At 60.7% G+C, this 26,620-nt stretch overlaps 3 protein-coding genes across 3 annotated transcripts; 1 reads left to right on the forward strand and 2 right to left on the reverse strand.

The window, feature by feature from the left end:
- Positions 1-563: 563 nt before the first annotated feature.
- On the reverse strand, positions 564-10,140 carry BESB_059640 (phosphofructokinase PFKII; the record flags this gene model as incomplete). Its single annotated transcript, XM_029364378.1, has 18 exons — positions 564-1,094; positions 1,370-1,453; positions 1,845-2,093; positions 2,504-2,596; positions 2,938-3,098; positions 3,518-3,616; positions 3,956-4,196; positions 4,500-5,099; positions 5,286-5,471; positions 5,859-6,053; positions 6,353-6,508; positions 6,839-6,978; positions 7,245-7,340; positions 7,759-7,912; positions 8,377-8,646; positions 8,958-9,170; positions 9,553-9,654; positions 9,991-10,140. 18 exons carry the CDS (start codon positions 10,138-10,140, stop codon positions 564-566), a joined length of 3,720 nt encoding a protein of 1,239 aa, XP_029219086.1.
- A 2,188-nt stretch (positions 10,141-12,328) lies between these two features.
- On the reverse strand, positions 12,329-12,859 carry BESB_059650 (uncharacterized protein; the record flags this gene model as incomplete). The annotated part of the gene is made up of 1 exon (XM_029364379.1): positions 12,329-12,859. One exon carries the CDS (start codon positions 12,857-12,859, stop codon positions 12,329-12,331), a length of 531 nt encoding a protein of 176 aa, XP_029219087.1.
- Positions 12,860-13,125: 266 nt separating this feature from the next.
- On the forward strand, positions 13,126-24,915 carry BESB_059660 (IgA-specific metalloendopeptidase; the record flags this gene model as incomplete). Its single annotated transcript, XM_029364380.1, has 9 exons — positions 13,126-13,273; positions 13,696-14,638; positions 15,032-15,705; positions 16,200-17,239; positions 17,696-18,423; positions 18,685-19,308; positions 19,568-23,300; positions 23,629-23,740; positions 24,380-24,915. 9 exons carry the CDS (start codon positions 13,126-13,128, stop codon positions 24,913-24,915), a joined length of 8,538 nt encoding a protein of 2,845 aa, XP_029219088.1.
- Between the last annotated feature and the right edge of the window lie 1,705 nt (positions 24,916-26,620).

Genomic DNA, 26,620 nt, shown 5'->3' on the forward strand with positions numbered 1-26,620 from the left:
TGCTGCTTATCCTCACAGACGTACCCAGACTGCGGCAATTTCTGCACCAGCCGCACCGCAGCAGCTGCTGCACGACAATCCGTAGAGACAGCGAACTACAACACTACGCCGTGATTCGAGAGTCCGACGGTACGAAGACGCCTGACTGGGGGAGCAGCCAAAGCAGGTTTATTTCCACGTTGCGGTGTCCGTCTCGCCGCTCAGCACAACACTCGAGAAAACAACGAAATAAACAAACCGTTCGCGGGCGCCCGCCGCAACGCACATTACACACTCACAAACAGACTCGGCGACGCAGGCCAAGAGGAGCCAGAGGTCGTGTACGTCCACTACTAGAAGGTGCGTCGCTGTCGACATGAAAAAGCAGAGAACTACAGCAGGCACCCAGCGTTTCGATGTGCAGCACGAGTTTCAGACCCGTCTCACGCTACGATCGGCGCCTGAGACGCCGCACCATGCGCGGTCTACTCTGCAGCTGCCTTCGCACCTCTCCTCCCATCTCTCCACCCCTGTGTGCCTCGGAGTCGCGGCTTCAGGAGGTTCTTCTCAGTTCCGCGCCGCGCTTACTGGTCTCTGCAGGCGGCCGCGTTGCAGCCCTCTCCGCCCTGCGCGCCCTTCATGGCCTCCCAGAGAGCGCGTGAGTAATAAAAGTCTCTGGGCTCGTCGCCGAACTGGAGGGGGCCGGGGTTGCAGTACTTTTCGCCCTCGATCCAACCGCCAGTCTGGCTCATGCCGTCCTCCACAAGCATTGCCAGCTGCTTGGCGCACCCGCCGCAGGAGAGGTCGGAGAGCGCAAAGAGCGAGCTGCCCTCGGGCTCGCAGACCACGCCGCCGGCGAACTTTTTGCTGGAGCTGTCGCTCACCGAGGAAGTCCACACCGGCGCGGAGACAGCAGAGAGGCCGTGGAGATGCGCCGCGCCAGCCGGCAGCGTCATTAGCATCGGCTCCCACGCGCTCGGCGGGCACGTCGGGTTCGCCACCGACACGTGGAGGGCGTGCGTGGGCAAGGCGTGCGCCACCGCCGCAATCGCCGCAAAGTGACCCAGAGTCGCACCCAGGCTGCAGTCGTACACCGACGGGTAAGATGCCCGCAGCTGCACACAACGCGGAGAAGCACACTCGCAACGGGTGAAGCCGGTTCTACAAAGGACGCCTCCACTTCATCTGACGAGGAGGACGAGTCGACGACGCACAAACCGAACGCGGAGGAACGATGCGTGGAGCGCTACCCACCCTTCGCGAGCACGTTCAACGCGTAGAGCGAAGAAAGTGTGAGGGGGCCAGACGGAACAAGCGGAAGTGGCTAACAGCTAAAGCACACACAGCGGCACAAAAAACGACACGCGTTAAATGCAGACAGGGTACTTACGGAGTCGCTGAACTCGAAGCAGAGAGGCGAGAAGCTGCCGGAGAACGTGCCAGCCTCCTTCTCCTTCTTCAGCGTGTCCGCAACCTGGGCACAGACACACAACGCAAGACATTCCGCAGTTACCTTCACCGCCTGACCATTCACTGAAAAGATTGTGGCCAGCAGTGGAATTGAGTCAATAACCTAGTGCTTGCCAACAGAGACTCCGCCACAAAACGAACTGCGCCAAATGCGAGTCGAGCTCTCCACTCGCTCCGCCTCTCTCCGAGACAGCCCCATACCCGTCCGCGCTGAATGGGCAACGACCTCCCCGTCGCGGCATCAAGAGACGTGCGCGGGGGCCTCTCCTTGACATGCCGATTCTGTGCCATGACCGAACAACACCCCCCGCTGCCGGATCGTCATTCCCCGCTTCTCCTGTTCAAAAGGACTTTGGTCTCTACGCACATGCCCCTTTTTGCAGCGCTGGACTCACCATGGCGGCAATGAGCTCGTGGGCGGGGAAGCGCATGACCGCCTTGGGGAACTGGTGCACTTCCACGGTGCGGATGAGCTTGTGCTGGAAGGCAACGGGGAAGGAAACGAACACGTCGCGCGAGGCGCCAGACAGGGCCTCCACGAGCTGCTTCTCCTCTTCCTCGCTCAGCGCGAGGGAGACGCCAGTCGCGGGCTTCGGCGGGTGCACCAAGAAGTGCAGATGCACCTCAAGGGCCAGACGACGCAGCTGAAGGAAAGAACAGACAGAAAACACAGACACAACTATGCATACAGACCTCCGTTTCAGGGCAAGACATGTTCAGAGCGTTCGAGAGGCATGCTGTGAGGAATCTACACACACATAAAAAACGTGTATGTATAACGACATAGATACCATGTGCATATATATATATATATATATATATATATGCACATGGTATCTATCTATCCATCTATATATATGAAGGGCCAGAGTCCACAGGGATCCGCGACTGTTTCCGGTATAGAGTGCTCCCACCACAAAGCAGAATAAGAGGTGCAGGACCTCCGTACGCCTCTGTCTATCAGAACACACGCACACATGCTCTGTCACACGACCCGATCTGCGCCACATGCATTTGGAGTTCCTTGCGTTTCACGTGGTGCACCGGCGCCTACCTCCTTGTTGAGGGCGAAAAAGTTCTCGTTGATGACCGCAACACCGAAGTTCTTCTTGGCCGCGGCGCGGGTCTTGACGGCATCGACGACGAACTGCACATCCACCATGCCCCAAACACATCACGACACAGTGAACTCGACACGAGAGAGCGACAGACGAGATGATCGCGCACCGCAAAGAACAAAAAAGCTTAAGGGACCGCAAAGGCCGAGAACTAGGAAAATAAAGCTGCTAGCGGGGGCCTCCTCGACTCGACACCGGGGCAAGTAAGGAGATATCAAAACCTCCGTCGAAAAGCCCTTTCCAATGTCCAGATCCCGCGGCCTCCTTAGAGTTCGGGTTAATTGCGCTTGCACAGATTCGCTTCGTTTCTCGTCTCATCAGGTCGCCGCGTCCCCATGATTATCGCCTGCAGACTGCAAAAAACGCGTACCTTGATGAGCGCTGCGAGCGACTTGTTCTTCCACGTCTCCGCCGCGATGACGACGTTCGGGTGCGTCTGCAGGCCGACTTCGGATTCCGCCGCCAGGCCGCCAGAGACTTGGCAGAAGTAGAAATACTTGGCCGCACTGTTGCTGTCAGTCAACAGGTTCGCTGCATACACATCCCACAACCCAAAACAAAATGCATACATGCGTGCATGCATACATGCATATATATATTGATGCGGAACTATGTGGACAGAGATGAACCCACAGAGAGGCGGCTGCCTCGATCGAATCCGAACTGCGATACAAAACAAGGACATCACATGCCGTCCCATCTACAAACATATTTAATTCACAGCTATCTATATCTGTGTACCTCTCGGTCTTTCCACAGATACAAATACGTACGTGTCTCTACCCGTCGACCTATTTACATGTCGCTCCACGATGCTACAGGCGGAGAGGCTCCTCCCCGTCACAGTTGAAGGACGGCTCCAAACGCGGGTTGAGCCGGCTAATTTTGTCTCGAAAGGGTTCTACGAGGATCTGAAGAGACAGCTGCAACCTGTAAGTCCTGCGCCTTACCAACCATCTCCGACCCAACCTTGGTCTCAGTGTCGAAGCCGAGACCGCGGCAGCCCGCGAGCTCTGTGAAACCGGCAGTGATGGCTGGGCAGCACTCCTCTGCAAACAAACAACACGGACACAGACGACACACGAGAGTGTGGCGGGTTCAGCCGCGATGTGTCAGCAGCCAGAGTCACGTCCCACACCGGTTCACGCCAAGTACCTTTTGCACGCTGCTGCACGCGAGCGCAGCGTCCCACACACGGAGCGCCTCTCAGAGGAGCTGCCGCACAGGTACATGCGCCCTCGATACCCTCTCGCCGTTGGCTCGCAGTGCGGCATCCCCTCCGCGCGCGATCCAGACTTGCCTGCATCTGTCTGTCTATGATCCTTGTATCTCATTTGTGGTGTCGTGTCTACGCGCAGACCACTGAGCCCTACGAAACCCTGTCTTACTAGTTTGGATGGAGCCGGCGACGACGTCCTTTCCAGTGATTTCCTTGAGCAGCTCGAGAGCTCCGCGAGGGGGAAACTGGCCCAGGTCGACGGAGGGCTCGATGCAGATGACGCGGGCCGCGACGTTCTGGGATGCCATGTACTCAGAGAGGACAGAGGCGTGGAGGAAAGTCCAGCCGACTGTCACCAGCGCGGTAACGCCGGAGTCCTTGATCGCCAGCGCGGCGGCCTTCAGGCCTTCCTGCGCACGCACACAGAGCGGAAAACAAAGCCGAGGTTACCGACTCTCCTTGAGGTCCTGAACGATGAGGCTGCGAAGGGAAGACGCCCCGGGACAGGGAGAGTGACGCAGAGAGGAGACGCCTGGTCGGAGAGAGACAGGCGTGTTCCAGCGCACGCCACGCCCACGCCGACGCTACGCTGCGTTTTTCTCTCGCAAGGATCCACCATACTCCTCAAGAAGACTGAAGCACGGCGTGTCCCGAGTCCAACTAGCCCTCTGAAACTGCGCCGTGCTGAGGATGCCTCCCGCCTCCTGCGTTACCTTGGTGCACAGTTCGGCCTCCTCGCCCTCGGTGCGGCCGAGGAGCCTGAAGCCGGGTTGGTTCTTCTCGGCGGCGGCCTCCTTCTCGGTGACGGCGACGTGCTCATTCTTGAGCAGGCCGCGGGCGCCCCTGAAGCCGACGACCTTGCCGCCGACGAGAGCGACGTGCTTGACCAGGCCGTAGAGGACGTTGGACTGGCCCGGGCGCTCTGGACCGAGGAGGACGACGCCGACGCTGCACTTGTCTTTGATTTTGTCCCTCTGCAGTTTGCTCGAGCAACCCAGGCAGTCCTTGCACTCTGCGCCGACCTTGGGGAAGAGCTCCTGCACGTGCTTCGCCCAGGCGTCCATGCGCGGATGCGACGAGCTGCACGGGCACTGCGGCACGATCGCCGTGTCCTTCTGCAGCAGCATCGGGTTCACCGCCGGCTCGCCCTCCAGCCGCGCGAGACCCAGTCCGCGCTGCTGCGCCGAAGGCGCGCGGAGGACAGACAGCTCCGGCGCGCCGGTCAGCGTGAATGGCAAGACTGGTGTCGGCGTGTTCAACTGCATGGGGCCCGGAACCTGGTAGACGTCCGACAAGCGCCACTCGTCGCGAACCTGCAGCAGCCGAAATCGACACAACCAAAATAGCCACGTGACGCGACTGCCGGAGCGCACAGAGCCCCGGGCCGAGACTGCGGGAGGGGGGGGGGGCTGGCCGCTAGCAGGAGCGGCTGCGCGCCAGCAGTGCGGAGAACCCGACACAGGCCGGGCGGAGCTCGAGCGCCTACAACGCGGCCTGACCTGAGCGAAGGCGCGGAAGAGCGGGCGCTCGATGTCCACCAGGAACTTCTTGATGACGGGGACGTTCGCCTTGCCCTTGCGGGTCTCCAGGTTCATCATCTTGGTCAGGGGCACACCCGCCGCCTTCCAGTCCTTGGGGTTGGGCGACGCGCTCATGTCCTTCAGGACAGCCATGCAGGCGGTGACCTGCACAGCAGTCGCCGAAAAACAAAAAAAAAGTGAGCTCGACGAGTGCCGTCCTTCCCCACGAAGCGATCCCCACCGCGGGGACCCTGCCGCAACCGGCGCAGCAGACTCCGCGCCTGACCCCTCAGCCCCTTCTGACCCTCCGCATCTATGCGCGACCCAACAAACAGCCTGGCGACACCTCAGCCAACGGCGAGCAGTGTTCAGACTCCGCAGAGGCACTCCCGCGAGGTCATTCGGCGCGGAGGGCAGTCTGTGCTGATCCGCTGATCGCAGCGCTGGAGAGTCTAACCACACGTCACTCCGGAAAGGCACCTGAGCCTCTTCGAAACTTCAAGACGGTAGAGGAGACAGGAGTGCCCGCGCGGGGCTTGACAGTCTGCTCACCTTGTTTTGGATGAGGGCGCCGGCGACGTTACCCAAGCCGTAGCAGTAGGTGGCGTCGAAGTCCGAGGGAAAGCCGCTGCGGCCCTCGTAGCCCAAGTAGTGGGACTGTGCGTGGAAGCTGCCCTTGAACTGACGCTTCACGAGCTCGGCCTCAGTCATCTGCATGAGCAGCTTCTCGGTGTGAATCATGGCCACCTACGAGGTCACCCAGCACAACACCCTCGCGAAAAAGTGGATACAAACACATCGACCGGCCGCACAGACTCAGCTGCAACCACATTTGCATGCTAAATCGTGAGTCGGCGGCATACACATGCATACAGGCCCGTCAAACACATTCAGCTTCGCCCGTCTCTACGAAGAGCAGAAACGGGAAGCACGCGGAAAGACGACGCGCGGATAAACCAAATAGTGTGGCGAAACACATACGCAGAGAAACCCAAGCGCATGTATACGCACAGATATGCGTAGATGTGAGTAGAGATTCCACTTACCTGCACGTTTCCGTGGGGGTCACGGTCGAGGAGAAGTTGCTGGCGCGTGGACTCCGGCAGGTCCTCGAAAACCGCGCGGCTCTCGGGCGTCAGCTTCGAAACTTCGAAGTCGCCGGCTGCCACGATGTGGTTAATCTCGTTGATGAGCACGCCAACCTGAAGAAACGACACCACCAGTCAGGGAGCACGCTGTCGCTCCTCGCCATCCCAGAGGCCACCGCCGCGCGGCATCCGATAGACTGAGACACAGTTAATCCGCGCAAGTACTCGAATGCAAGAAAAGGTGAACAGCAGGTTCGAGGATCTCTGGAGCCACAGGCGGACACTCGCTCACCCTCCACAAAAGTGCCCGGCCTGGATCGCTGCACCCCTGAAGGGCATCGACCGGCCCCCGCCACTCGTCCCCCGCCAGCCCACTAGAGTGCACATTTACACATCCCATTCCCTCGAGTAGTACGCGAGGCCCGGTGTCTTTCCTGCGCCTACCTCAGGAATGAACTCGATGAGACCTTCGGGCAGCAGCACGATGCCGTATTGCTTGCCGCTGGCGTAGCGGGCCTCGACGAGATCGACGAGCGCCTGGACCAGCTCGCGGAGAGACTGCTTCTTGGCCAGCACTTCCTCGCCTGCGCACCCACAGAAGAAGCGGTGATCGAGTCGCTCTAGGTCTAAGCCCAGGACCATCTCGCGGACGTCTCGCTCGTGTCTCTGCGGCGGACATCGCCTGAAGCGCGACCCTACACGGAACGCGACTCGCGGCAGATTCACTGAGGGGCTGCTCGCCCTGCATCTTCTTCCTTTTTCGGTGCGAAGATGCAGGGCGAGCAGCCCCTCGGAAAGGAACGCGGCAAGCAGAGCCAACGGCGCGCGACGCGCGACACAGCCGACTTACCGATGAAGGTGTAGTTCGGGTGCGTCTGCAGAGCACACTCCAGGGTGATCAGCGAGGCGCTGCGGCCCATAAGACGCACGAAGTGGTACGTCTTGCCTGCGAGAAAAATACACAAGCCCTCCGTTTCTCGCACGATCTATCTATCTACTCCCCGAGAAAACACGCCTCCTCGCCTCCCTGCACAGACACGCGCATGCGCGGCACGCCTCCACGCCCCCCCTTCTCTGGCTCGGAAGTCGTGTTCTCGAGAACTAACGCGGTACCAGGAACTTGCACGCATGAATATAGTTATATAACGACAAGGACATGAGCCTACTGGAATTTACAATACAAAGTTGAACTGCGTAAAGATCACTATGCATCGATGTTGAGGCGTGCATCGATGTTTGTCAGGAGCAACAGAACGCCGGAGCGCGCCCTCTCAGCCACTCTGCACCCGCCGCGTGAAGGGAGGTGCGCCCCTCGCCCCAGCCCCCCCATCAAGGTTTCTGTCATCGGGGCTTCGTAGTCTCACCGCGGGTCATCGCGTCGCACATCAGGTTGCCGATGGCCTGGCAGTACGTCTTGCAGGCGGTGTCGAACCCGAAGGAGATCTCGACGAAGCGGTTCTTCAGGTCTCCATCAATGGTCTTGGGGCAGCCAATCACGCAGGTGGAGCTTCCCTTGGACTGAGAGAAAACCGCGCAGACACAAATGAATGAATCAAGTCGGTTGCGGATGCGGAGAGATGTGTGTCCGCAGCGATGGCGCCCGCGCTTCAGCTCCATGCAGCAGAGTCTCGAAACGAACCGTTCCCTCTCATCCCCATGAGGCTCTCGAACTCCTCCGCTCGCTTCTCAGCTGCGCTCGCGGCCGGTCTCTAAAGAGACGGGGGCCGCGCGCACACCCGTCGAAGCGACCGCCTACGCATGTGTCTGAGACCTCCTCGCGGCGCACCTTCAAACTTGCCCCTAACTACTCTCCTCGCACCAGCCGCCCCCCCTCCTTCGCCTTTTGACCGCCTCGCCTCGCGCTTCCTCGGCCTCCATGCGGCCTACTGCGTATCCCACTATGCTGCACACTATCGCCGGCACATCCACGGCTCTCTGCGCCTGAGGATTGCCCTTGGGCCGCTGCAGTACCTTCGCCCTACCTTGAAGAACTCCGCGAGGATCGCGGCGTTGGTGTTGGAGTCGTCGCCTCCGATAACCACGAGACCGTTCAGGTTGAGTTTCTCGCAGACTTCCAGACTCTTTTCCTTCTGCTCTTCAGTCTCGATCTTGTGACGGCCGCTGCGGATCATGTCGAAGCCGCCCATGTTTCTGTAGCGGTCGATGATCTCGGGTGTCAGCTCCACGTATTCGTGGCTGTACACGCCATGGGGGCCGCCCAGGAAGCCGAACACGGTGCTGCTCGGGTTGACCTGGAACACGCAACAGACACACCCAGATAACGAAAACGAGAAGACGCGCATTGCTCTCCGTTCTTCGTCGCACAAATCGAATAGATCAAGCAAGCGCACACCCACGGGAGCTCTTTGGGGCTCGGTGACCCCACTATCCCTCCCCTCTGAATCCTGCCGCCATTTCCCTAGCGCCTCTCCTTCACGCCTAACGTCGACGGGCTGCGCGTCGAATTCCACACACGTGCGGGGACTCAGCGCCCCGAACTGGTCTCCGGAGACCACTTTCTCTCTCTCTCTCTCTGCACCGGGGAGTCGCCCGCTTCGCTCACTCGCTTCACGAAGTCGAAGATACCGCATATGACGTTGTGGCCGCCGGCGGCCTGTCCTCCAGAGAGAACGACACCGACGCGGAGGGGCTCGGCGGAGGCCTGCTGGCCGGCCGAGAGCAGACAGAAAGGCGTGTTGATCGTGTTGGGGAAGAGGCTCGCCAGAATTTGCTGGTCCTGCTCAGACAGCACGTGCGGCGCGTTGTTCGTCTCATCCTGAAAACACACACAAAAGTTACGCCTCACACATTGCGGGCTCGCCGCCTTGGAGTGCATGCATCCAGCCGCCCACGTCCACGCCACTGGGACTGGACGCGCCCCGTCGCAGCGCCTGTCTCGCCTTTGTAGAGGCCCTCCGACGTCGCTGGCCAAGAAAAATATTTATGTACGTAAAAACAATGTGCATATAAAGGAAGTGTGTACGTGGATATATCTTAAACACACAGAGCGATCGCGATTCCGCCAAAGATTTCTGGGATACTTCAGAACCGGCGGCGTCCTGCTGGCGACACCGGCGCCGAAGGAGCGCTGCCTGTAGACCTCGGAATAGAACATCTCTTCTTGCGAAGGAGAGATGAATACCCGCCTTTTTCCCTACCTGAGCGTTGACGAGGTCGGTATCCTTGCACACGGACGTGACGACGCCGGCGCCCGCGGAAAACACCGGCGGCAAAACCGGCTTGAACTGGCGGCGAGCGAGCTGCGAGGACACCAGCCATCCACTCGGGCGAGACTTCACAAATGAGGGCGCGGAGCAGCGGCGTCCCACATCGAAACTGTGATACTTGAGACACCTCGACACGTCTGCGTGCGCGGCAATCGCCTGCACGGCACATCCCTTCACGGTTAGGATGCAGGCGCTCGCGGCGCACGCACGCAACCAGCTACCTCTACAATTCCACACCTTCCCCCCTGCCCACAGCGAAGAACAACTAACAGCGAAGAAGAGCGACCCCACACACAAGCGGGATCTCCAGGGATGTTCAGGAGGCATGGGAGCCTATGCGTTGCAGCTCGTTGCGGCAGCCCCGCTCACCTCGTTGGGGGTCGCGCCGTCGGCGAGCGCAGGGGAGAAAAGGTGGGCGTGGCTGCGGGCTTGGTTGAGGAAGAACTCCTCAACGGGACCGGCAGCCGGCGCCGCGTTGCTGTGCGCCTTCGAGCCTTTGAAGAAGGAAAGGAACGTCATCTTGGCACAGTAGAGGCGAACTAGCAATCGGACCTTGGAAAAAGAAAACACACATACGCTGCGTGAGTTTGTGATTCACACCCTTACGCCCCACCTGTTTTATGCGTTTCGGCGCTAAAAGTCCTTCAAGCGACTCGACAGCAAAGCGATCTAATTCCCAAGCAAATGACTGTGTCTGCTGGAAAGAACAACCCCCCCGCGCGGCGGGCCGTGAGACGCACACAGGCCCCGCCCGCTCTACGCAGCAGTTCACCAGGCCATCAAATGAAGAAGAAAGGAGGGGAACGACGGGACACAACAAGAAGGAAGAGAAAATATCGACACGACAAAGAACCCGCAGACAGTCTCCAACATGTGTGCAACGTAGCGATCCACGCATGAAACGCTCTACAAATAGGAGCACTCTCAAGAGAGGCGCTTGAAACACCGGTGGCAGGACACACGAGAGATGCCTCACGCCTACCCGCGGGCTCGGTGAGACCAGAAACGTGGAAAACTTTCTTTCACAAGCACCGGAAAAAACCGCAGGCGCGTGACACTGGGGTGCACCCACCACAGGCGCTGGCGCCGGCACCGGGAGAATTGCACAGGAAACGCGCGAGAGAGATTATGCGCGCTCCACACAGCCAGAGAACGGAGGAAAAAGAAGCAAAAACAAGAGGGAGAATAGAAGACCCAGAGGCCAGAAAGAAACGCCAGAAACCCGCGACTCCCCCAGCCACCACCACGCGAGAGACAGGAGCCGCCCGTCGGAGACAGGAGTGCAGCGCCTGCCGCGGCTCTGCGCTCCCCCTGTCTGCCTGGACTTTGCTGCCGGTGAACTTCGCACGGTCAATTTTTAGCGAGCAAGGGAAACTGAGAAAACCACCGTTTTCACCTTGTTTGCCACGTGAACAGAAGCAAAAATGAGGCGAGCAGTCACACGTGCGCCCCGCCGTAGTCCCCGACGGGCGTCGAGATGCGACCGGGGCTGCGCGCCAGGCGTCGCGTAAAGAGAGAGACAATAACTAGAAACGAATATCCGAAGTCAGACACACGTGTGTACTGACCCATGGAGACGCCAAGAGCTTGTGTCTACGCGGAAATGTGCGCCTACCTTGCCCGAATGGGACTACGAACCCGAAGAAGAGGGAGACGAGCGTGAAGAGAGAAAAAAAGGCCAGGCGGGCTTGGATTTCTGCTGCTGCAGGTGAGGTGGACGTACTCCGTCAACCAGAGAGATGTGGCAGACTCGAAACACAGTAAAAAAATCATAAATGCGGCCACATCTGCTGCCTCGGCTCAGCGAAACCACACTCTGGCTGCTATGCAGCTCATATCCGCCCGGGCGGCCCTTCCGAGGCTTGTCGGGGGGGCAGGAGGCTGCCTGCACACCACCGCAGACTTTTCCCTTCTCTTCTTTGCGCAGCTGGGCAACTGCCAGGTGTAGGTACACCTACGGTTGAGGGGAGCTCGTGGCCCCAAGTGGACTGCCAAGAGTACTTGGCCGCTCCTCTTTTTCTCTAGCGTTCCTTGAGCTCGCCCTTCTTTCGTATTTCGGCTTCCTCGGTCTGCAGCCTGTCTCATTTGCATGAGCTTCCCTCGTCCTTCGTGTCTGCGAGGGTGCGCCGGCGTATACTCGGAAAACTCTGGCAAAGTCTCACGGCTGCGACCTCAGCAAACAGACTGTCACGCTGCACTTCGTTTTTCCTCTTGGCACCCCGAGTCGAGCGACACAGCGAGAAAACCACACGTTGACAGGCGATGGAGGACCTGATTCATGGATTCTGCCCGGGAACCCGTATGAGCGATTTTTCTACTGGAGTAAGGGCCTCCAGGCGCATTCGGGCTTGGCTCCCTCCTTTCCTCTCTGCGAGCGTGTCTCTTTCTTTCAGGCTCGCTCTCTTTCTTGCTTTCGTTTTCTGATGCGAGCCACGCCTTGACTTTCTTTCTCAGGTTCATAGTTCGTTGTTTGTCTTATTCCCGCATGCAGTCTTTCCACTGGTCGTTTTTTGCCTCTATTTCCTCCGGTTTGTTTCCCTTTCCACCCGGCAGCACCTTCTGTTCCCTTCGCCTTCCTCCAGCGGTTTCTGCAGTTCCTTCCCTCTTCTGTTTTCCCGTGGCCGCGTGTATATGCAGGCTTCTGTCCGGACTCCAGGCGACGCAGGCGTTCGTTCGAGGGCGGCCATGATGGAAGGGAGGGGGGACGTCAGCGAGAGAGCTCTCGTTTTCTCTCCTCGGTTCTCTTCCTCTCTTCGCTGCCTCGCTTCTTCTTCGCTTCTTGACAACCCTCGCAGGACAGTTTGACCTGTCTTGGCAGTTTCGATGCATGAGGAGTTGCTCCATCGCATCCTGCGGCTCCCCCTCCACTTCTTTCGTCGCTCTCTTCTCGTTTTGTTGAGGCGTGAGGCTCCCCGACCGGCCCTCGTCTCCTGCGAGAGTAGCTGCCGTTTCGGGAAGAAGAATTCGCCATTTTCTGCCCCTGCGCCCACTTCATCTTCGTCGTCGGTGCCCGCGTTCCTGCAGTCCTCGTCGCGAGCCGCGTCCGCCGGCCGCGCCTCTCCATCTCATCCTCGTCGCTCCTGCAGAGAGGCAGAACTCCTTCGTAGGGCATTTCTGTTTTCTGTTGTTTTCCTGCCTTCACTATTTGCAACACGCGCTGCGAGAGTCGTTCTTTCCTCTCGCGTACTTCTGGCCTGTTTCCGCTGCTCTCCTGTTGTCTCCTCGCCTTTTCCTTCATCGTCCCCTACAGAGGCTTCACTGGTGTTAAGACAGAAGAAAATCAGTATAGACTGCATCGATTCCTCTTTTGCAGCCTGCCGCTGTCTGTCCTGCGCGGTCGTGTTCGCTTCCCGCGCGGCTCGACAACAGGTTTCCGTTGGTTGCGGTTGTTGTGTGTTTCCATCTCTTCCGATCAACGCGCACATACCTACGGAGGGCGTTCCGCTGAGAATATTTTAGGTTTTCGGGTCCAATTCTTCGCTGCACCACGCCCGCGAAGGGAACATGGCGCCCGCGGACGCGAGCGGCTCCGCGGCTGGGGGGAGCTGTCGTGCGTTCCTCTCCTCTGTCCCTGCCGCCCCCGCGGCCAGCGACGACGCAGGCTACGAGATTGACTGTGTGGACGACTGCCCCTGCATCAAATTTCAACACGGTGAGATCGCTGTCGCAAGCACTCGACCCTTTACACTCACGCACATCTAACGTGACACCTTTCTAACGTCAAATAGGTAATCACAGGCAGGCCAGGATGGTTTCCTGCGGCTGCCTGTCCCGTCCATCCCCCCCGCCCACCCCCACCTCCCCGTCGTAGTTTCGCGCGAGGACACGCCTGCTGGGATATCGGAGTCTGATAAATGCATGCGGCCATTTGCGCGCTGCGAACTCTCCTCGGATGATTCTGGTCCCGCGAGTCCTGACGGAGGCGAAGAGCGCCTTTTCCTTCGCACTTCAGACAAGCACAGCCGGCGCCACCCGTGTGAGGCACGGATCTCTCCACGAGGCTTTGCGCGACCTTTTCCGTCTGCAACTTGACTTTCCGTGTCTCTGGTTGCCCCTTTCGTTCCTCATGTTCAGCGTCGAAGCTCCATCTCTCTGCGGCGTCTTCGCTGGCGCCTGCCCTCGCGTCGGCGTCTGCGCTCCCGTCGCTGCTCTCTGGCGCGCGGTGTTTAGACAGCGTGTGTCTGCTCCATTGCTGCGACGCGCTGCTCCTTCCCGCGAGCGGAAACATCATCGCAGTCGACGCGACGGAGGCGGCTTGCGGGGCTTTTCAGTACCGCGGGCACCTTTCGCTGTCGCAGCCGGGCGAGGCGAGCCCAGGAAACGCGGATGACGAGTTTCCCTCGCTTCTGCTTCCAAGCCCCGACGCGCGCCTGCTCGCCGTCGCGGTGGGCTCCAAAGTCAAGCTCGTTCAGACCGGTCGGTGTATGGACTCTGCCGGCGCTTTGGACAGAGAAAAAACCCGACGATCCTGCTGCGTCTGCGACGGAGCAGAGCTCCTGACACTTGCCACATTCGCCGCCTCTGTGAAGGATCTATCTTGGATCTGCGACAGGCAGGCGGTGGGAGAGAAAGGATACGGCCGCGCCCTCGGCCTCGCCGTCGTGACCGAAGACGGCGAGGCCTTCATCGTCTCTCCTGAGGCAGGAACGCGAGCTTTTGCGCTCCCTGCGCACGCCTTGGCGATTCAGGCGCTCCCAATGCGCGGCCCTAGCGAGGAGGAGGAAGGACACTCGCCTCCGGCCGCGGTCGTCAGCTGCTGCGCCCCGGCGTCGCTTTGGCTCGTTGGGCTCCAGGCGCTCGCGGAGAGCGCCGGCGCGCCGGCCGAGCAGGAGGGCCTTCCGGCGGGCGGAGGAGCCGCGCGCTCCGATGAAGAGCCTTTGTACAACTTCTGTGGAGACCGGCGCGTGCAGGGAGAGCTGGCGAAGGCGGCGATGCAGCAGAGGCGGTCGCGAATCATGATCGAGGGCCTGGAGGAGATTGACGGCTTCGAAGAGGAGGGCGAGGCGCTTCAGAAGGGGTGAGTCAACGAGCGAAAGCATGCGGTCCCGTTCTGTTAGAGCCGCGTTGCCTTGTTGGCGACTTCTCTCCGTTGGGTGGGTTTCTGTGTCCACCTGAAGGAAAACTGCGATCGCTTTCGTTCCATCACGTCTTTTCTTTCCATGGTCGTTGGCGTGCTTCCTTCGTCCGCGTGCCGTCCCCGTTTCCGCTGACCCTCTGCCTTCCTTTGTCACCCCGCGCAGTAGCCTCTTGCAGCCCGACCTGAGAGACTCAGTCTGCGTCGCTGTCGCTTGTGGCGCGTCTCCTTTCACGCCGAGAGTGGATGCGCGCCGTTCCTCGTTCCTCCTCGGCCGTGTCTCGCTCGTCCAGACTCTGTGCGCCTCTGCTGTTTTTTTACTCCTCTCTGTCTCAGCCTGGGCCGCTTCGTAGGGCTGCAGCCCCTCGCGGCGTCGGCAACCGCAGGCGCGTCTGCGGATCTCGTCGTGCCTGTCGCGCTGGCGTGGCTGGTGCCCGATGCGCAGCTGTGCGGCGCGGGCGACGCAGACGAGAGCGAAGAGGCGGCCGCGGCGGAGCCCTGCCTCGACCCGCTTCGCGGCGGCGCAGACGGTTCGCGCGACGAGGACGAGTCGTGGAGCAGCTTCATTCTGTTTGGGTCGCTCTGGCGCCGTCCTCGCGTGGACGGCGAGGCTGAAGTCATCTTCCGCGTCTACGCCGCGAGCCGCAACGAGCTCTTCCTCCGCGCCGTTGACGCCTCCACGCGGTGCCGGTTCATGTGGATTCCGGAGTGGCGAGCTCTTTGGGTTTTCAGCAATGCATGCACGCAGGTCATCTGCTTCGCTCTGCCAGACTTCTTCTCGAAGCCGGCCTCGCCGGCGGACGCCAGCGTGAGCTTTGGATCGGCACCCCGGCCCTGGAAGTGCTTCATGATGCCCGAAGGCCGCGGCCTCGAGACCGCCGACGAAGACGCGTTCCCGCAGGGCCTCGCACTCTTTGTGAACTTTAGAGAAAAAATGTTCAGAGAAAACGCGACAACCGACACGCCCGCCCTCGAACGCCCCCCCGTCTTCTTCCTTCTCCAGTCAGACGGTAAAGACTCCCTAAGCGCCCCGCGGCCGAATCTGTTCGCTGTCTACCATCCTGCCGAGGGACTGGTGTCTCTACGCGGGGGGAAGGGGGGAGGGTATGGGGCGGCGCCTTCGGGCTGCGTCTCGCCAGCAGAGACGGCGCCATGTGTCTCCTGTCCCTCACGGCGGCGAGTGTCTTTCTGCAGACCGCGATCTGTCTGAGTCTGCGGTCTAAGCCTGTGAACTGTCTCGTGCGTAGGTGTCTCTGCCTCGGCGTGCAGGGCGGCCTGGAGCCGCACGAGCCCGACGCCGGGCGGAAAGCCGTTTCTGGCGCTTTTGCGCCGCGGTCAAGGCTGAAATGAAAAACGCCATGATTCTGAAAAGGCGACGGGCGGGGATGCCGGGTTGGAGGTCGCTCCCCACGCCTGGTTCTTGCGTCTCCGTCCGCGTCTCGTTTCGGGGCACCAGCCGGCTGGTGACGTTTTTTAGTTTTGCGGTGTTGCGTTGTGGTCGCAGGCGAAGTCTGCGTGCATTTGGCAGACTGCTGCGAGTGCTTCGTAGACGACGCCGGCGTCGGGAAGGAGATTCCGCTGCTGCCGCGGCTCGAGTGGGCGCCTCCACCGTCATTATCACGCCTCGCAGACTGGCGAGACGCCTATGGCCGCGCGCGCGAAGCCGCGAAAAAAGCGAGCCCAGAGAAAGAGAGCGCACGCCCGGATGTCTCCGCCGCGGCTGTCTCAAACGCGGCGTCGCCGTCCTCCCCCGCGGCGCCGCCTCCTCCAGCCTCCTCGACGCCTTCGCTCTTCGCGTCTTCGCCTCTCTTCGCGTCTTCGCCTCTCTTCGCGTCTTCTTTGCTTCCTGCACAGCAGAAGCAGCCGACATCTTCACTTTTTGGATTGGGGACTGCTCAAGCGCCCAGTCTCTTCTCGTCCGCTCCTGCCTCCTCGGCGTTGCCTCCGTGTTTGTTCTCTTCTTCTTCGCCTTCGCTCTCTCCGCCTGCGTCGCTGTTCGCGGCCTATTCTGCGCCAGCGGCTCCAGCTTTTGCGGCGGCTCCGCCGCAGACTGCGGGAGTAGCTCCAGGGAGCAGCCCAGACTCCAGTTCCTCGCAGGCAGCGCCGCTTGTGCCGACTTTGGAGCCCGAGCTGGGCAAGAAGGCGGACAAGTGCGTGAAGAAGGAGCGAGGAGGAAACTCTGCAAAGGAATCGACTCCCGCAGACGCGAGGCGCGTTGAACTCCGAGTTTCAGGCAAGAAGGGATGCTGCACACACTGCGGAGCTCGGCCTGACGCGAAGGGCAGCAGCCAGCGAGCCTGGGGCTCCCTGAGGCGTCGCGAAGAGGGGAAGAAGAGGGAGCAAGAAAAGAGACGGGCGCGCCGCGAGCAAGAGAAAAACACCTCGCTGTCCACAGCAGCCAAGGCAGCGAGTGCGGCCGCCGAAGCGACGCTGGCAGCGGCGCGAGGCAAGAAGGGATTGGACCGCGTCGGAGAGGAAAAAGCGAAGAAGATCAGAGTCCCTCTGACTCAAGAACAAACAGATATGATTCAACTTCTCGACGAGGTAAGGCCTCGCCCCCCGTAGACGTTGAGTCAAGCAGCGAGCGAAATTGGCTGACGTTGTATGATGAACGCACCACGAAATATTTATTAAATTCAAAATGTTTCCCTTTAAAAGCAGAACTACTACAATATTTCTCTTTTTTCACGTGCATCGTTGTCGTCCGTGAGGCCAGCAACTACTCGCATGGCCGCGGAGGATTCGCGACACCTTGCGCGCCGGTCTCTCCTCTCCCTCGGTTCGCTCGTTCGCTTTCTGTGCATCTCTCCGTGGTGGCTCAAATAGCCAAGTCTCTTTTCTATTTGCCTCCGCGTGGTCTCTCTGCGCGCTGAGGCCTTTCGGTCTGCGTCGCGGGGAGTTTTGCTGCTGCGCTTTTTTTCCCGCTTGCGTGTGCGCGCGCGGGGCCTGCGCTTCAAGGACGGCCCCGCCTTGTCCGTTGCGTGTGATTTCGCCTTCCAGTTCGAGACGCGGAAGGCCACTTTCTGCTCCTTCTCGCGCTTCCTGCCCGCGTCGCTCTTTCGTCCGCTGCTGCTGTCTCTGCGCTGCTTCGAAACCGCCCTGCGCCGCGACGAGCGGCGCGAAGTCCTCCACAGCACAGCTGCCAGTGCCTGTTCGTCCGCTGCCTCGCTGACCTCGCTCCTGAAGGCGCGTGGCCTAGGCGCGGGCGCGGATCCGGGTGAGACGGGGGGGGCGGAAAGCCCTCTGGACAAGTCAGGCGTCTTTCTGCTACCAGTCGTCGCGGCGAGCGTTGCCGATGCGAAGACGTCGGCGGACGAGCTTCAGCGGGAGAACGACAGGCTCCGGGAGCGCCAAGAGGAGATTGAGCAACTCGCGCGGAGGCTGCAGCAGACGCAGCAGCAGCTGGCTGCCTGGCGGGAGTGCCTGGAGGCCGTCCGCGACCACCTGCGCCTCCGCGCCCTCGCCCTCGCCGCGACGCCAGAGAGCCGCGGGGAGAGGGCGGACGACGAAGCGACGCAGGCCGCCGCGGAGGCCTTCCACAGCGGAGAGGGGGGGAGCGCTGAGGAGAGGCTGACTGAGGAGAGCGTTGTGGCGTGCATGTACGACCTGCAAAAGGCGTGGGCAGAGCGCGACAACCTACTCCGCGCGCTAGCCGCTCTGCAGGCGCAGGGAATGGGCGACTGCAGTCAAGAGGCGCAGGGCGGCGAACGCGAAGACGCGCTGATAAAGTAAGCTCCGTTCCTTACTTTACCAGCGCCGCTAGGAGGCGAGTGCACAAGGTAGTGTGCCCTGCTGCGTGGCTTCAAAGTCCGCATCCCCCCCTAGGTTGCCGCGGAGCGAAGGGGTGCCGAGTCGCCGCGCACGCAGGAGACGGGAGTGTGGGCAAGTGAGACGCCCTGTCGAGGCGGCAGCGTTGCGTCGTGGAGGCGCTTGCGTTCACTCCAGCTCCCGCGGCCTCCGTGTGATGCGTGCAATGCGTTCTGCTGCAGGTTGGAGAGCGCCCTTTTGCGCGACCAGCGCCATCTGCGCCTGCTGCTGCAGCGATTCCGCTTCTTCGGCGCGCTCGAGTCCTGCGGCTGGTGCGCTATGAGCGGTGGCGCCGAGGGCCCTCGCCCTGCGCCTCTGTCCGCGCTGCGTGGCTGGCGGCCGAGTCGCGGCGGAGACTTCGAGACTGGCGCCGGGGCGAAGGCAGAAGGCGAGGCGAGGCCTTCACAGGGGCGGAAGCCTGGCTGCTACGGCATGCGGCTCGAGTGGCTGGACGACGACGACAGCGGAAACGAATGTGCGGAGAAACGCGAAGAGAGTGCCCAGCATAGCGGCCTCGAAGACGCACAGCGCGCCACGTCTTCCGCTGCGCGTCCTTTTGTGCACTTCCCAGCTGCCGACCTCCGAGCCGAAGGCGTCCCGCGCAGCAGCGGCGTCTCCGGCGCGGCGCCCGTGAGACCCTCCTCGGCGCTTTCTGTTTCGCTCTTTGGCGACAACGCGGACGTGATCGCAGGGGGGTCCACGACGGCAGGCCTCCTGAGACCGCGGATCGGCTTCGCGGGCGCAGCGCGGTCTGCCGAGAAACACAGGGTGGAGGCGGCCATGGCGCAGCTGCAGCAGGCTGTGAGGTAAGGCGAGTGTAGCACATTCAATCGTGGGGAAAGGACGGACAAGCGGCCCGCGAGGCTGCGAAGAGAAAGAGGCCGCTCTGTTTGCCCAGTGTGGCTGCGCACTGCGGCTTTCGTGCGCGCGGTGCGCGCGTAGTGGGTGTTGCGGTCATCTCCATGAAGAGTCTGTCCGTCTTCGTGTGGGAGCATGTCGACGGCCTGCACTGTCGAGCCTGCATTTCCTTTCTTTCCCGCCTGTCTGTCGCGTCTGACTCTGCAGCACATTCCTCGCGTCAACTCGACAGCTGGAGAGCCAGTTGGCGAAGCTCGAGTGGGCGGCGGCGGACCTGGAGTCCCCGGCTGCGCCGTCGTCTCCGCAGCCCCCGATGGAGGCCGCCGCCGAACCCTCGAGCGTGTTCGCCTCGTCCCTCGCCCTTCTGCGCGCTCGCCTCCATCTGCAAGAGTCCGGGGAGGCAAAAGAGGCGTCCGTCGGGCCTCAGGCAGAGCGAGAAAACGCGCAGCTAGCATCAGGTTCCTCTGCCTTTTCGCATTCCGTGGATGCGGAAAGGCAGAGGCTAGAAGAGAGAAGAAGGCTCCGGGTGCAGCTGCTCGAGGCGTGGAGGTCGGCGGCGCCGCTCAGCCGCAAAGAAGCAGAGGCGACGGCAGAAGACGAAGCGTTCAGCGAGACGGAGGAAGAAGAAGTCGAGGAAGAAGAGGAAGATGAAGAGGACAGCGAAGACGAGGCGGAGCTGCTGGAGGACGAAGAGGAAGATAGCGACTTTGGAGACTTCTCCGAAGAGGAAACCGAAAGCGATCGCAGCTGGGAGCCTGTGAGTGGAAGCGCGTCGTATCGAGAGAGAGTCCTCCGCGGCGCCTCCTCTGAGAAGCCGAAGGCAGGCGTCTCGAAGACGCACAGGCGGCGATGGAACGCGAGCGAAGAAGGCTGCCTCTCAGCGCGTTCGTCGGAGGACAGCGACTTCTCGCCGGGCCTCGACTCGCTTTCGGCGGGCTCGTCGTCTCCCTCCTTCTCCTCGTCTCTTCAGAACCTCTCCTCCCGCGGCCAGTCCCCCAGAGCCTCAGGCGACTTTTCAGACTCCCTCTCACCTGGGGAAGACGAAGAGGACCTGGCGTCCAGCGGCGGGTCGGAGAGCGGCAGCGAAGACGGCGAGGAGGACGACGCGACGCAGGAGACGCGGGAGGAGGAGGTCCCAGGCAAAGAGGACAGGAAGCCAGGCTTCTCACAGCTTCTGCCCGCCTCTCCCTTCTCACCGACAGTCAACGCTGCAGGGAACCCGGCTCTGCCTGCGTCCATCTCCGCGCCAGCGTCCTTATTTGCCTCTTCGCCCCTATTCTCCAAGCCCGCACTCTTCGCGTCGGGCACCGCGCCTGCATCCACCCAAGCCGATTTGGAGCCCGTTACTCCTCACCCTGCTCCCTTACCTAAGTCTGCACCGCTGCCTCCTCAACCCACCGCAACTTCAGAATCTGCACCGCTGCCTCCTCAACACACCGCGACTTCGAAGTCTGCGCCGCTTCCTCCTGAGCCCTTCGCGGCTTTGAAATCCGCGCCTCTCCCTCCCGAGCCTACCGCGACTTCAAAATCTGCGCCGCTTCCTCCTGATCCCACTGCGGCTTCGAAGTCTGTGCCACTTCCTCCCGAGCCTACCGCGACTTCAAAATCTGCGCCGCTCCCTCCTGATCCCACTGCGGCTTCGAAGTGTGTGCCTCTCCCTCCCGAGCCTATCGCTTCTACTAAGTCTGTGCCGCTCCCGCCTGAGACCTTCGCGGCTTTGAAGTCTGTGCCTCTCCCCCCCGAGCCTACCGCTTGTACTAAGTCTGCGCCGCTCCCTCCTGAGCCCTTCGCGGCTTTGAAATCTGTGCCTCTCCCTCCCGAGCCTATCGCTTCTACTAAGTCTGCTCCGCTCCCTCCTGAGCCCTTCGCGGCTTTGAAGTCTGTGCCTCTCCCTCCCGAGCCTATCGCTTCTACTAAGTCTGTGCCGCTCCCGCCTGAGCCCTTCGCGGCTTTGAAGTCTGTGCCTCTCCCTCCCGAGCCCTCCGCTTCTACTAAGTCTGCGCCGCTCCCTCCTGATCCCACTGTGGCTTCGAAATCCGCGCCTCTCCCTCCCGAGCCTATCGCTTCTAGTAAGTCGGCGCCGCTCCCTCCTGAGCCCTTCGCGACTTCAAAATCTGCGCCGCTCCCTCCTGATCCCACTGCGGCTTCGAAGTGTGTGCCTCTCCCTGCCGAGCCTACCGCTTGTACTAAGTCTGCGCCGCTTCCTCCTGAGCCCTTCGCGGCTTCGAAGTCTGTGCGTCTCCCTGCCGAGCCTACCGCTTCTACTAAGTCTGCGCCGCTCCCTCCTGAGCCCTTCGCGGCTTTGAAGTCTGTGCCTCTCCCTCCCGAGCCTATCGCTTCTAGTAAGTCGGCGCCGCTCCCTCCTGAGCCCTTCGCGGCTTCGAAGTCTGTGCCTCTCCCTCCCGAGCCTACCGCTTCTAGAATGTCTGCGCCGCTCCCTCCTGAGCCCACTGCGGCTTTGAAATCCGCGCCGCTTCCTCCCGAGCTTACCGCGACTTCAAAATCTGCGCCGCTTCCTCCTGAGCCCTTCGCGGCTTCGAAGTGTGTGCCTCTCCCTCCCGAGCCTACCGCTTGTACTAAGTCTGCGCCGCTTCCTCCTGATCCCACTGCGGCTTCGAAGTGTGTGCCTCTCCCTGCCGAGCCTACCGCTTGTACTAAGTCTGCGCCGCTTCCTCCTGAGCCCTTCGCGGCTTTGAAGTCTGTGCCTCTCCCTCCCGAGCCTACCGCTTCTACTAAGTCTGCGCGGCTCCCTCCTGAGCCCTTCGCGGCTTTGAAGTCTGTGCCTCTCCCTCCCGAGCCCTTCGCGGCTTCAAAGTCTGTGCCTCTCCCTCCCGAGCCCTCCGCTTCTACTAAGTCTGCGCCGCTCCCTCCTGATCCCACTGTGGCTTCGAAATCCGCGCCTCTCCCTCCCGAGCCTACCGCGACTACTAAGTCTGCGCCGCTTTCCCCTGATCCTACGGCGGCGTCGCAGGCTGGCGTTGAAGTCAACGCACTGGACGAAAAGGAAACAGGCAGCGAAGCAGATAGTAGTGCAGCGGCTGTTGAGAGAGAGGAGGCAGAAGAGAGGAGGTCGGGTGTGCATCAAAGCGTCCCCCTCCCTCCTGCGCTCTCAGCGAGGCCTACTGCGGGCGCTGCCGCCTCGTCCGCTCTCCACGCACCGACCGTGGAGGCAATGAATAGTGAGGCACAAAAGAAATGCGAGACGGCAGAAAAAGACGCCGGGGGTGAGACGGCAAAGCTCGGAGATGCTCCGTTGGCAAGCAGCACGGGTCTCGCTGCTGCTTCCCCGTCTCCCTCGCCTGCATCGTCTCTGTTTGGCGCCCCTTCGACTGCGTCTCCGTTCTCCGGCTTTGGGGTCCAGACCTCGTCCCCGGGCGCGGGGGGCCTGTTTCGGGGCTCGTCCGCCTCCCCAGCCGCGGGAGCACAGACGGGTTCGAGCTTCTTCACAGGCACGTTTGACGCGAAGCCGAGTGCCTCGGCGTTGTCTTCGCTGTTTGGCGAGAACAAACTCGATCTGAAGAGCCTGGGCGAGTCGCTTTCTGCACCGCTGCCTATGACGTCGGGCTTCGCCGGCAGCTCGTTCCTCTCTGGGGGCCTCTTCGGCACCACGCCCTCGGCGTCCTCTTCGTCGTTCGCCTCGTCGTCCAGCGGGGCGCCTGAGGGCGCAGCAGACAGCGACAGAGAGGCTGCAGGCGGCGGGGGCCTACTGTCTGTGCTGTCTGGCTCCCAGCCTTCGACCTTCTCGTCTTCTCTCTCCTCGCCGTTTGGTGCGGTGAGCACCACAGGGGGCTTTGGTGCCGCAGGCAGCTCCACTTCGCCGTTCTCGACGCCGTTTGGCGCCGTAGCGGGCGGCCGCGGCGGCGCACCGTCGGTCTCCTTCAAGGACATCGCCGTGGATGACCTCAGCATCGGGCAGCGCCAGACCTACAGCTTCGGCATGGTAGGAACTCCTCACTGAGACCAGGGAACAAGCTGCTTGCCGCATCACACGCAAAGGCGCAACCGAAAAACGGGGAAGTGAACTCGATGCGGCACAGTGCCGTGATGCTCATGGCCTAGCAGCGGGGCCCCTGAGGCCTCCTACTGCCTCAGCGCCAGAGGGCACTCGGATCAGACAGGGCGGACGCGGCGGCAGAGAACGCGCAGCGGAAGCCAATCCAACGAACAAGAAGTCACCGCATGCCCGCCTGAGAAGGCAGCGCCGGTAAGGCGCCGCAGGGACACCTCTCAGAAGAAAGGTTTTTGCGCTTTTTTCTTGTATTTCGCAGGCTGACAACAGCAGCAACCTCTCCTCGGTGCAGCTGGGAGGGAGCCCGCTGGGCGCCTCCCCCCCCAGCGCGACGGGCGGAACTGGCTTCGCGGGCCTCGCGCCCGGCGGCAGTAAGTCACAGAGACTTCAGAAGAGCGTGGTTGTGATGCGACGCCTCTCGTGTGGCATTTGTACCTTCGAACTCGGCGGCGTTCGCCATGCTCTTCGTCTCATCTTTGTAGATATTTCATTGACATGTTGATTACATAAATCCTAACGAACCGCCAGTTTTGGGTGCGATGTCTTTAGGTGGATGTCCGATATTGCTTTTCTGCTGTGACCTTTATGATTGCAATAGTTGTTTTGCGCGAAGACGGCCGCGCGCTGGAGGTCTTTTCTCGAACGTGGGGACCTGCATGACTGCACAGGCTGGAGCCTGCGCTGGAAGTTGTCGCTCCGAGCCTTGCTGCGGCCAAACGTGTATGACGTTAGAATTCTGTAAAATTATGAGTTACACAAAAGGCGCATTGGAGGGCAGAATGGGAGGGGTAAAGGTCATGCGTCTATGCCTCTCCAGGCACTTTCTTGGTTTCCGGTGTCTCCCCGTCTCCTGCCTGCATAACACCTGGAAGGGACTGCCGTGCCCCGTTCCGCAATATCATAATAATACTAATCAATAATCATTACTGGAGACATTGATTTAAAAATGACTACTACCAACAATTGTATAATAATATGCCGTTTTGACGGCGTTTCCGGTTTTCTGACAGGCGGCGGTTTCGCTTCGTTCTCTTCCTCCGCGACTCCGACGGGCGGCGCTTTCGCTGCGCTCGCGGCCCAGACTCCCGCGGGTTCGAGTTTCTTTCCTTCTTCTTCGCCTGCGTTTCCCTCTCCGGCGGGCAACGGGGCTTTCACGGGGGCCTCGGGTTTCGGCTCCTCGCCGCCGTCGAACGCGCCGCCGGCAGCCTCGTCGCCCTTCGGCGGCGGCCTGAGCAGCGACGGAGGCTTTGGCTCGCCGCCGGCAGGCGCGGGGTCCTCCTTCCAAGGCGCGAACAACTGGGGGGCGGGGGGAGCAGCGACTTTCGGCTCGCTGGGAAGCTCGCCGCAGAACGCTTTCGGCGCCTCGCCGTCGGCCTTCCCCTCCTCTTTCTCTTCGTTCTCCTCTTCGTCGCCCTCCGGCTTCGCCTCCTTCGCGAACGCAGGCTCGACGAACGCCGCCGCGGGCGCCTCCCCTGCGGCAGCTGTTCCAGGGGCGGGCTCGGGCAGCCTGTGGAGCAGGCCGCGGACCTCGAACCCGCTGAACTAGCGCAAGTCGCGAGGGAGGAACTGCGGTGCTAGTGCACAACGGGAGAATTCGGGTGACGAGAGGCAAGAAGCGTCTTGGATGGGGACGGGCATCGCGAGGGCGACGGCGGCGACGCAGACGCGCCTCACGCGTCGCAGCTCTGCTGCGGTCGGCTGGTAGCTTCGAGTCAACCTGGCAGATTCTCAGAATGAAATAAAGGCAAACGGCCGAGCAGGCAAGGACGTGGTATCTGTGTCTCTGGCAACGTCGGTTGTTGATACGATTTGTGAGCGACAAACACGGTGTGGATGCGGAGAGCGATGCGGGTGCATGGAAAGTCTCATTCCTTGTATTTATGGCAGTTCTTCGCTTGTCTTTTGCTCTCATTCGTAGCTCAAAGACGCACAAACAGACAAAAGATTTAGTTCTCCGGCTGCGTCTTGCGCGCGTCTTTTTCCTTTGGACGGCGGGCATTCAGCCATCATCTTCGCTTTTGCACTTTGTCGCCCTCACTGGTGTGTTCGCCACGCGCTGGGCGTTTCAGCTGCAAGATATCTCTGTCTTCGCTCTCTTTCTCTCTCCCAACCTCGCACGCCACACATACACCCAAATACATATATATATATATATATATATATATGTATATGTGTATGTATAAGTACATGCATTCATACATACATAGGTACATACATACATACATACATACGTACATACATACATACATACATGCATACATACATACATACATACATACATACATACACAGACGCGCGTAGTGCCGCGACTGAGCCGGAGGCGAGACTCTCGACGCTCGCACTGTGAAAGGGCTGTAGTTCAATGCATCAACCTTTTCGCGGCTTGAGAGGCGGAGTCATGGCGTGCGTCTCTCACTGTCGTAGGGTGAAGAGCAACTTCGTGCGCCACCAAGACACCGAGCTCAGCTCGTCTCTTATGGGATTCACGCGATATCAAAAGTGAAGCAACTCGTCCATGAGTTGTGAACAACGTGGCAGCACCACGAGGAAGGCCTTCTCTCGAGAGCAGTCTGCATGAGGCTGCATTTGCCAAACGAGCTGGCGAGACGCATCTCTACCAGCTCGGCCTTACAACTGAAATGAGAAATGACGACAGCCATGCCTTACGTGTCGCAGGCGCGCGAGCGAGTCTCCTCGCTGCGTCTGCAGGAGCTGAGGCATGTGCTACAACCTAAAGATCACGCTTGATGGACATGAAATCAATGCAATACACAAGTCTCCTTCCGGCGTCCCGTCTTTACTGGTATATCGCTCAGGGTGTCACGATTGTCCAACGTGCAGAGCCGAAGCACGTAGAGGACAGACGCGTTATGTGAGCGGCTTGCCTCCCCTGTCTGTCTCTCCAGTCTACACGGAATCAATATATGAAGCCACGCGTAACGACAGCAGGGCGTGCGGGCCCTCCTGAGGGCGAGCGAAACGCCATCCTTTTATCCACGCTTCGCTTTAAGCTTTCTCAATCAGGAGCGCCGCGTCTCTGGCGTAGAGGCGTCTTGCCCTCAGATGAGATAAGTAGCCGAGAGACGGTTTAAAGACTTTTGTAGTTTTAATGTCTAATTTGACGATATGCGCCTCCAGCGGAGGCCTCCCGCGGGGCCTGGAAAATACCCGCGATGCGGCAGCAGGACGCTGAGAGGCTTTCTCAATTTCCGTGCATTTTCTGCGTATCGGTGTGACAGGTCTTTATTGCT

Source organism: Besnoitia besnoiti, chromosome V (genome assembly GCF_002563875.1).
Source record: "Besnoitia besnoiti strain Bb-Ger1 chromosome V, whole genome shotgun sequence".
NCBI lineage: Eukaryota > Apicomplexa > Conoidasida > Eucoccidiorida > Sarcocystidae > Besnoitia > Besnoitia besnoiti.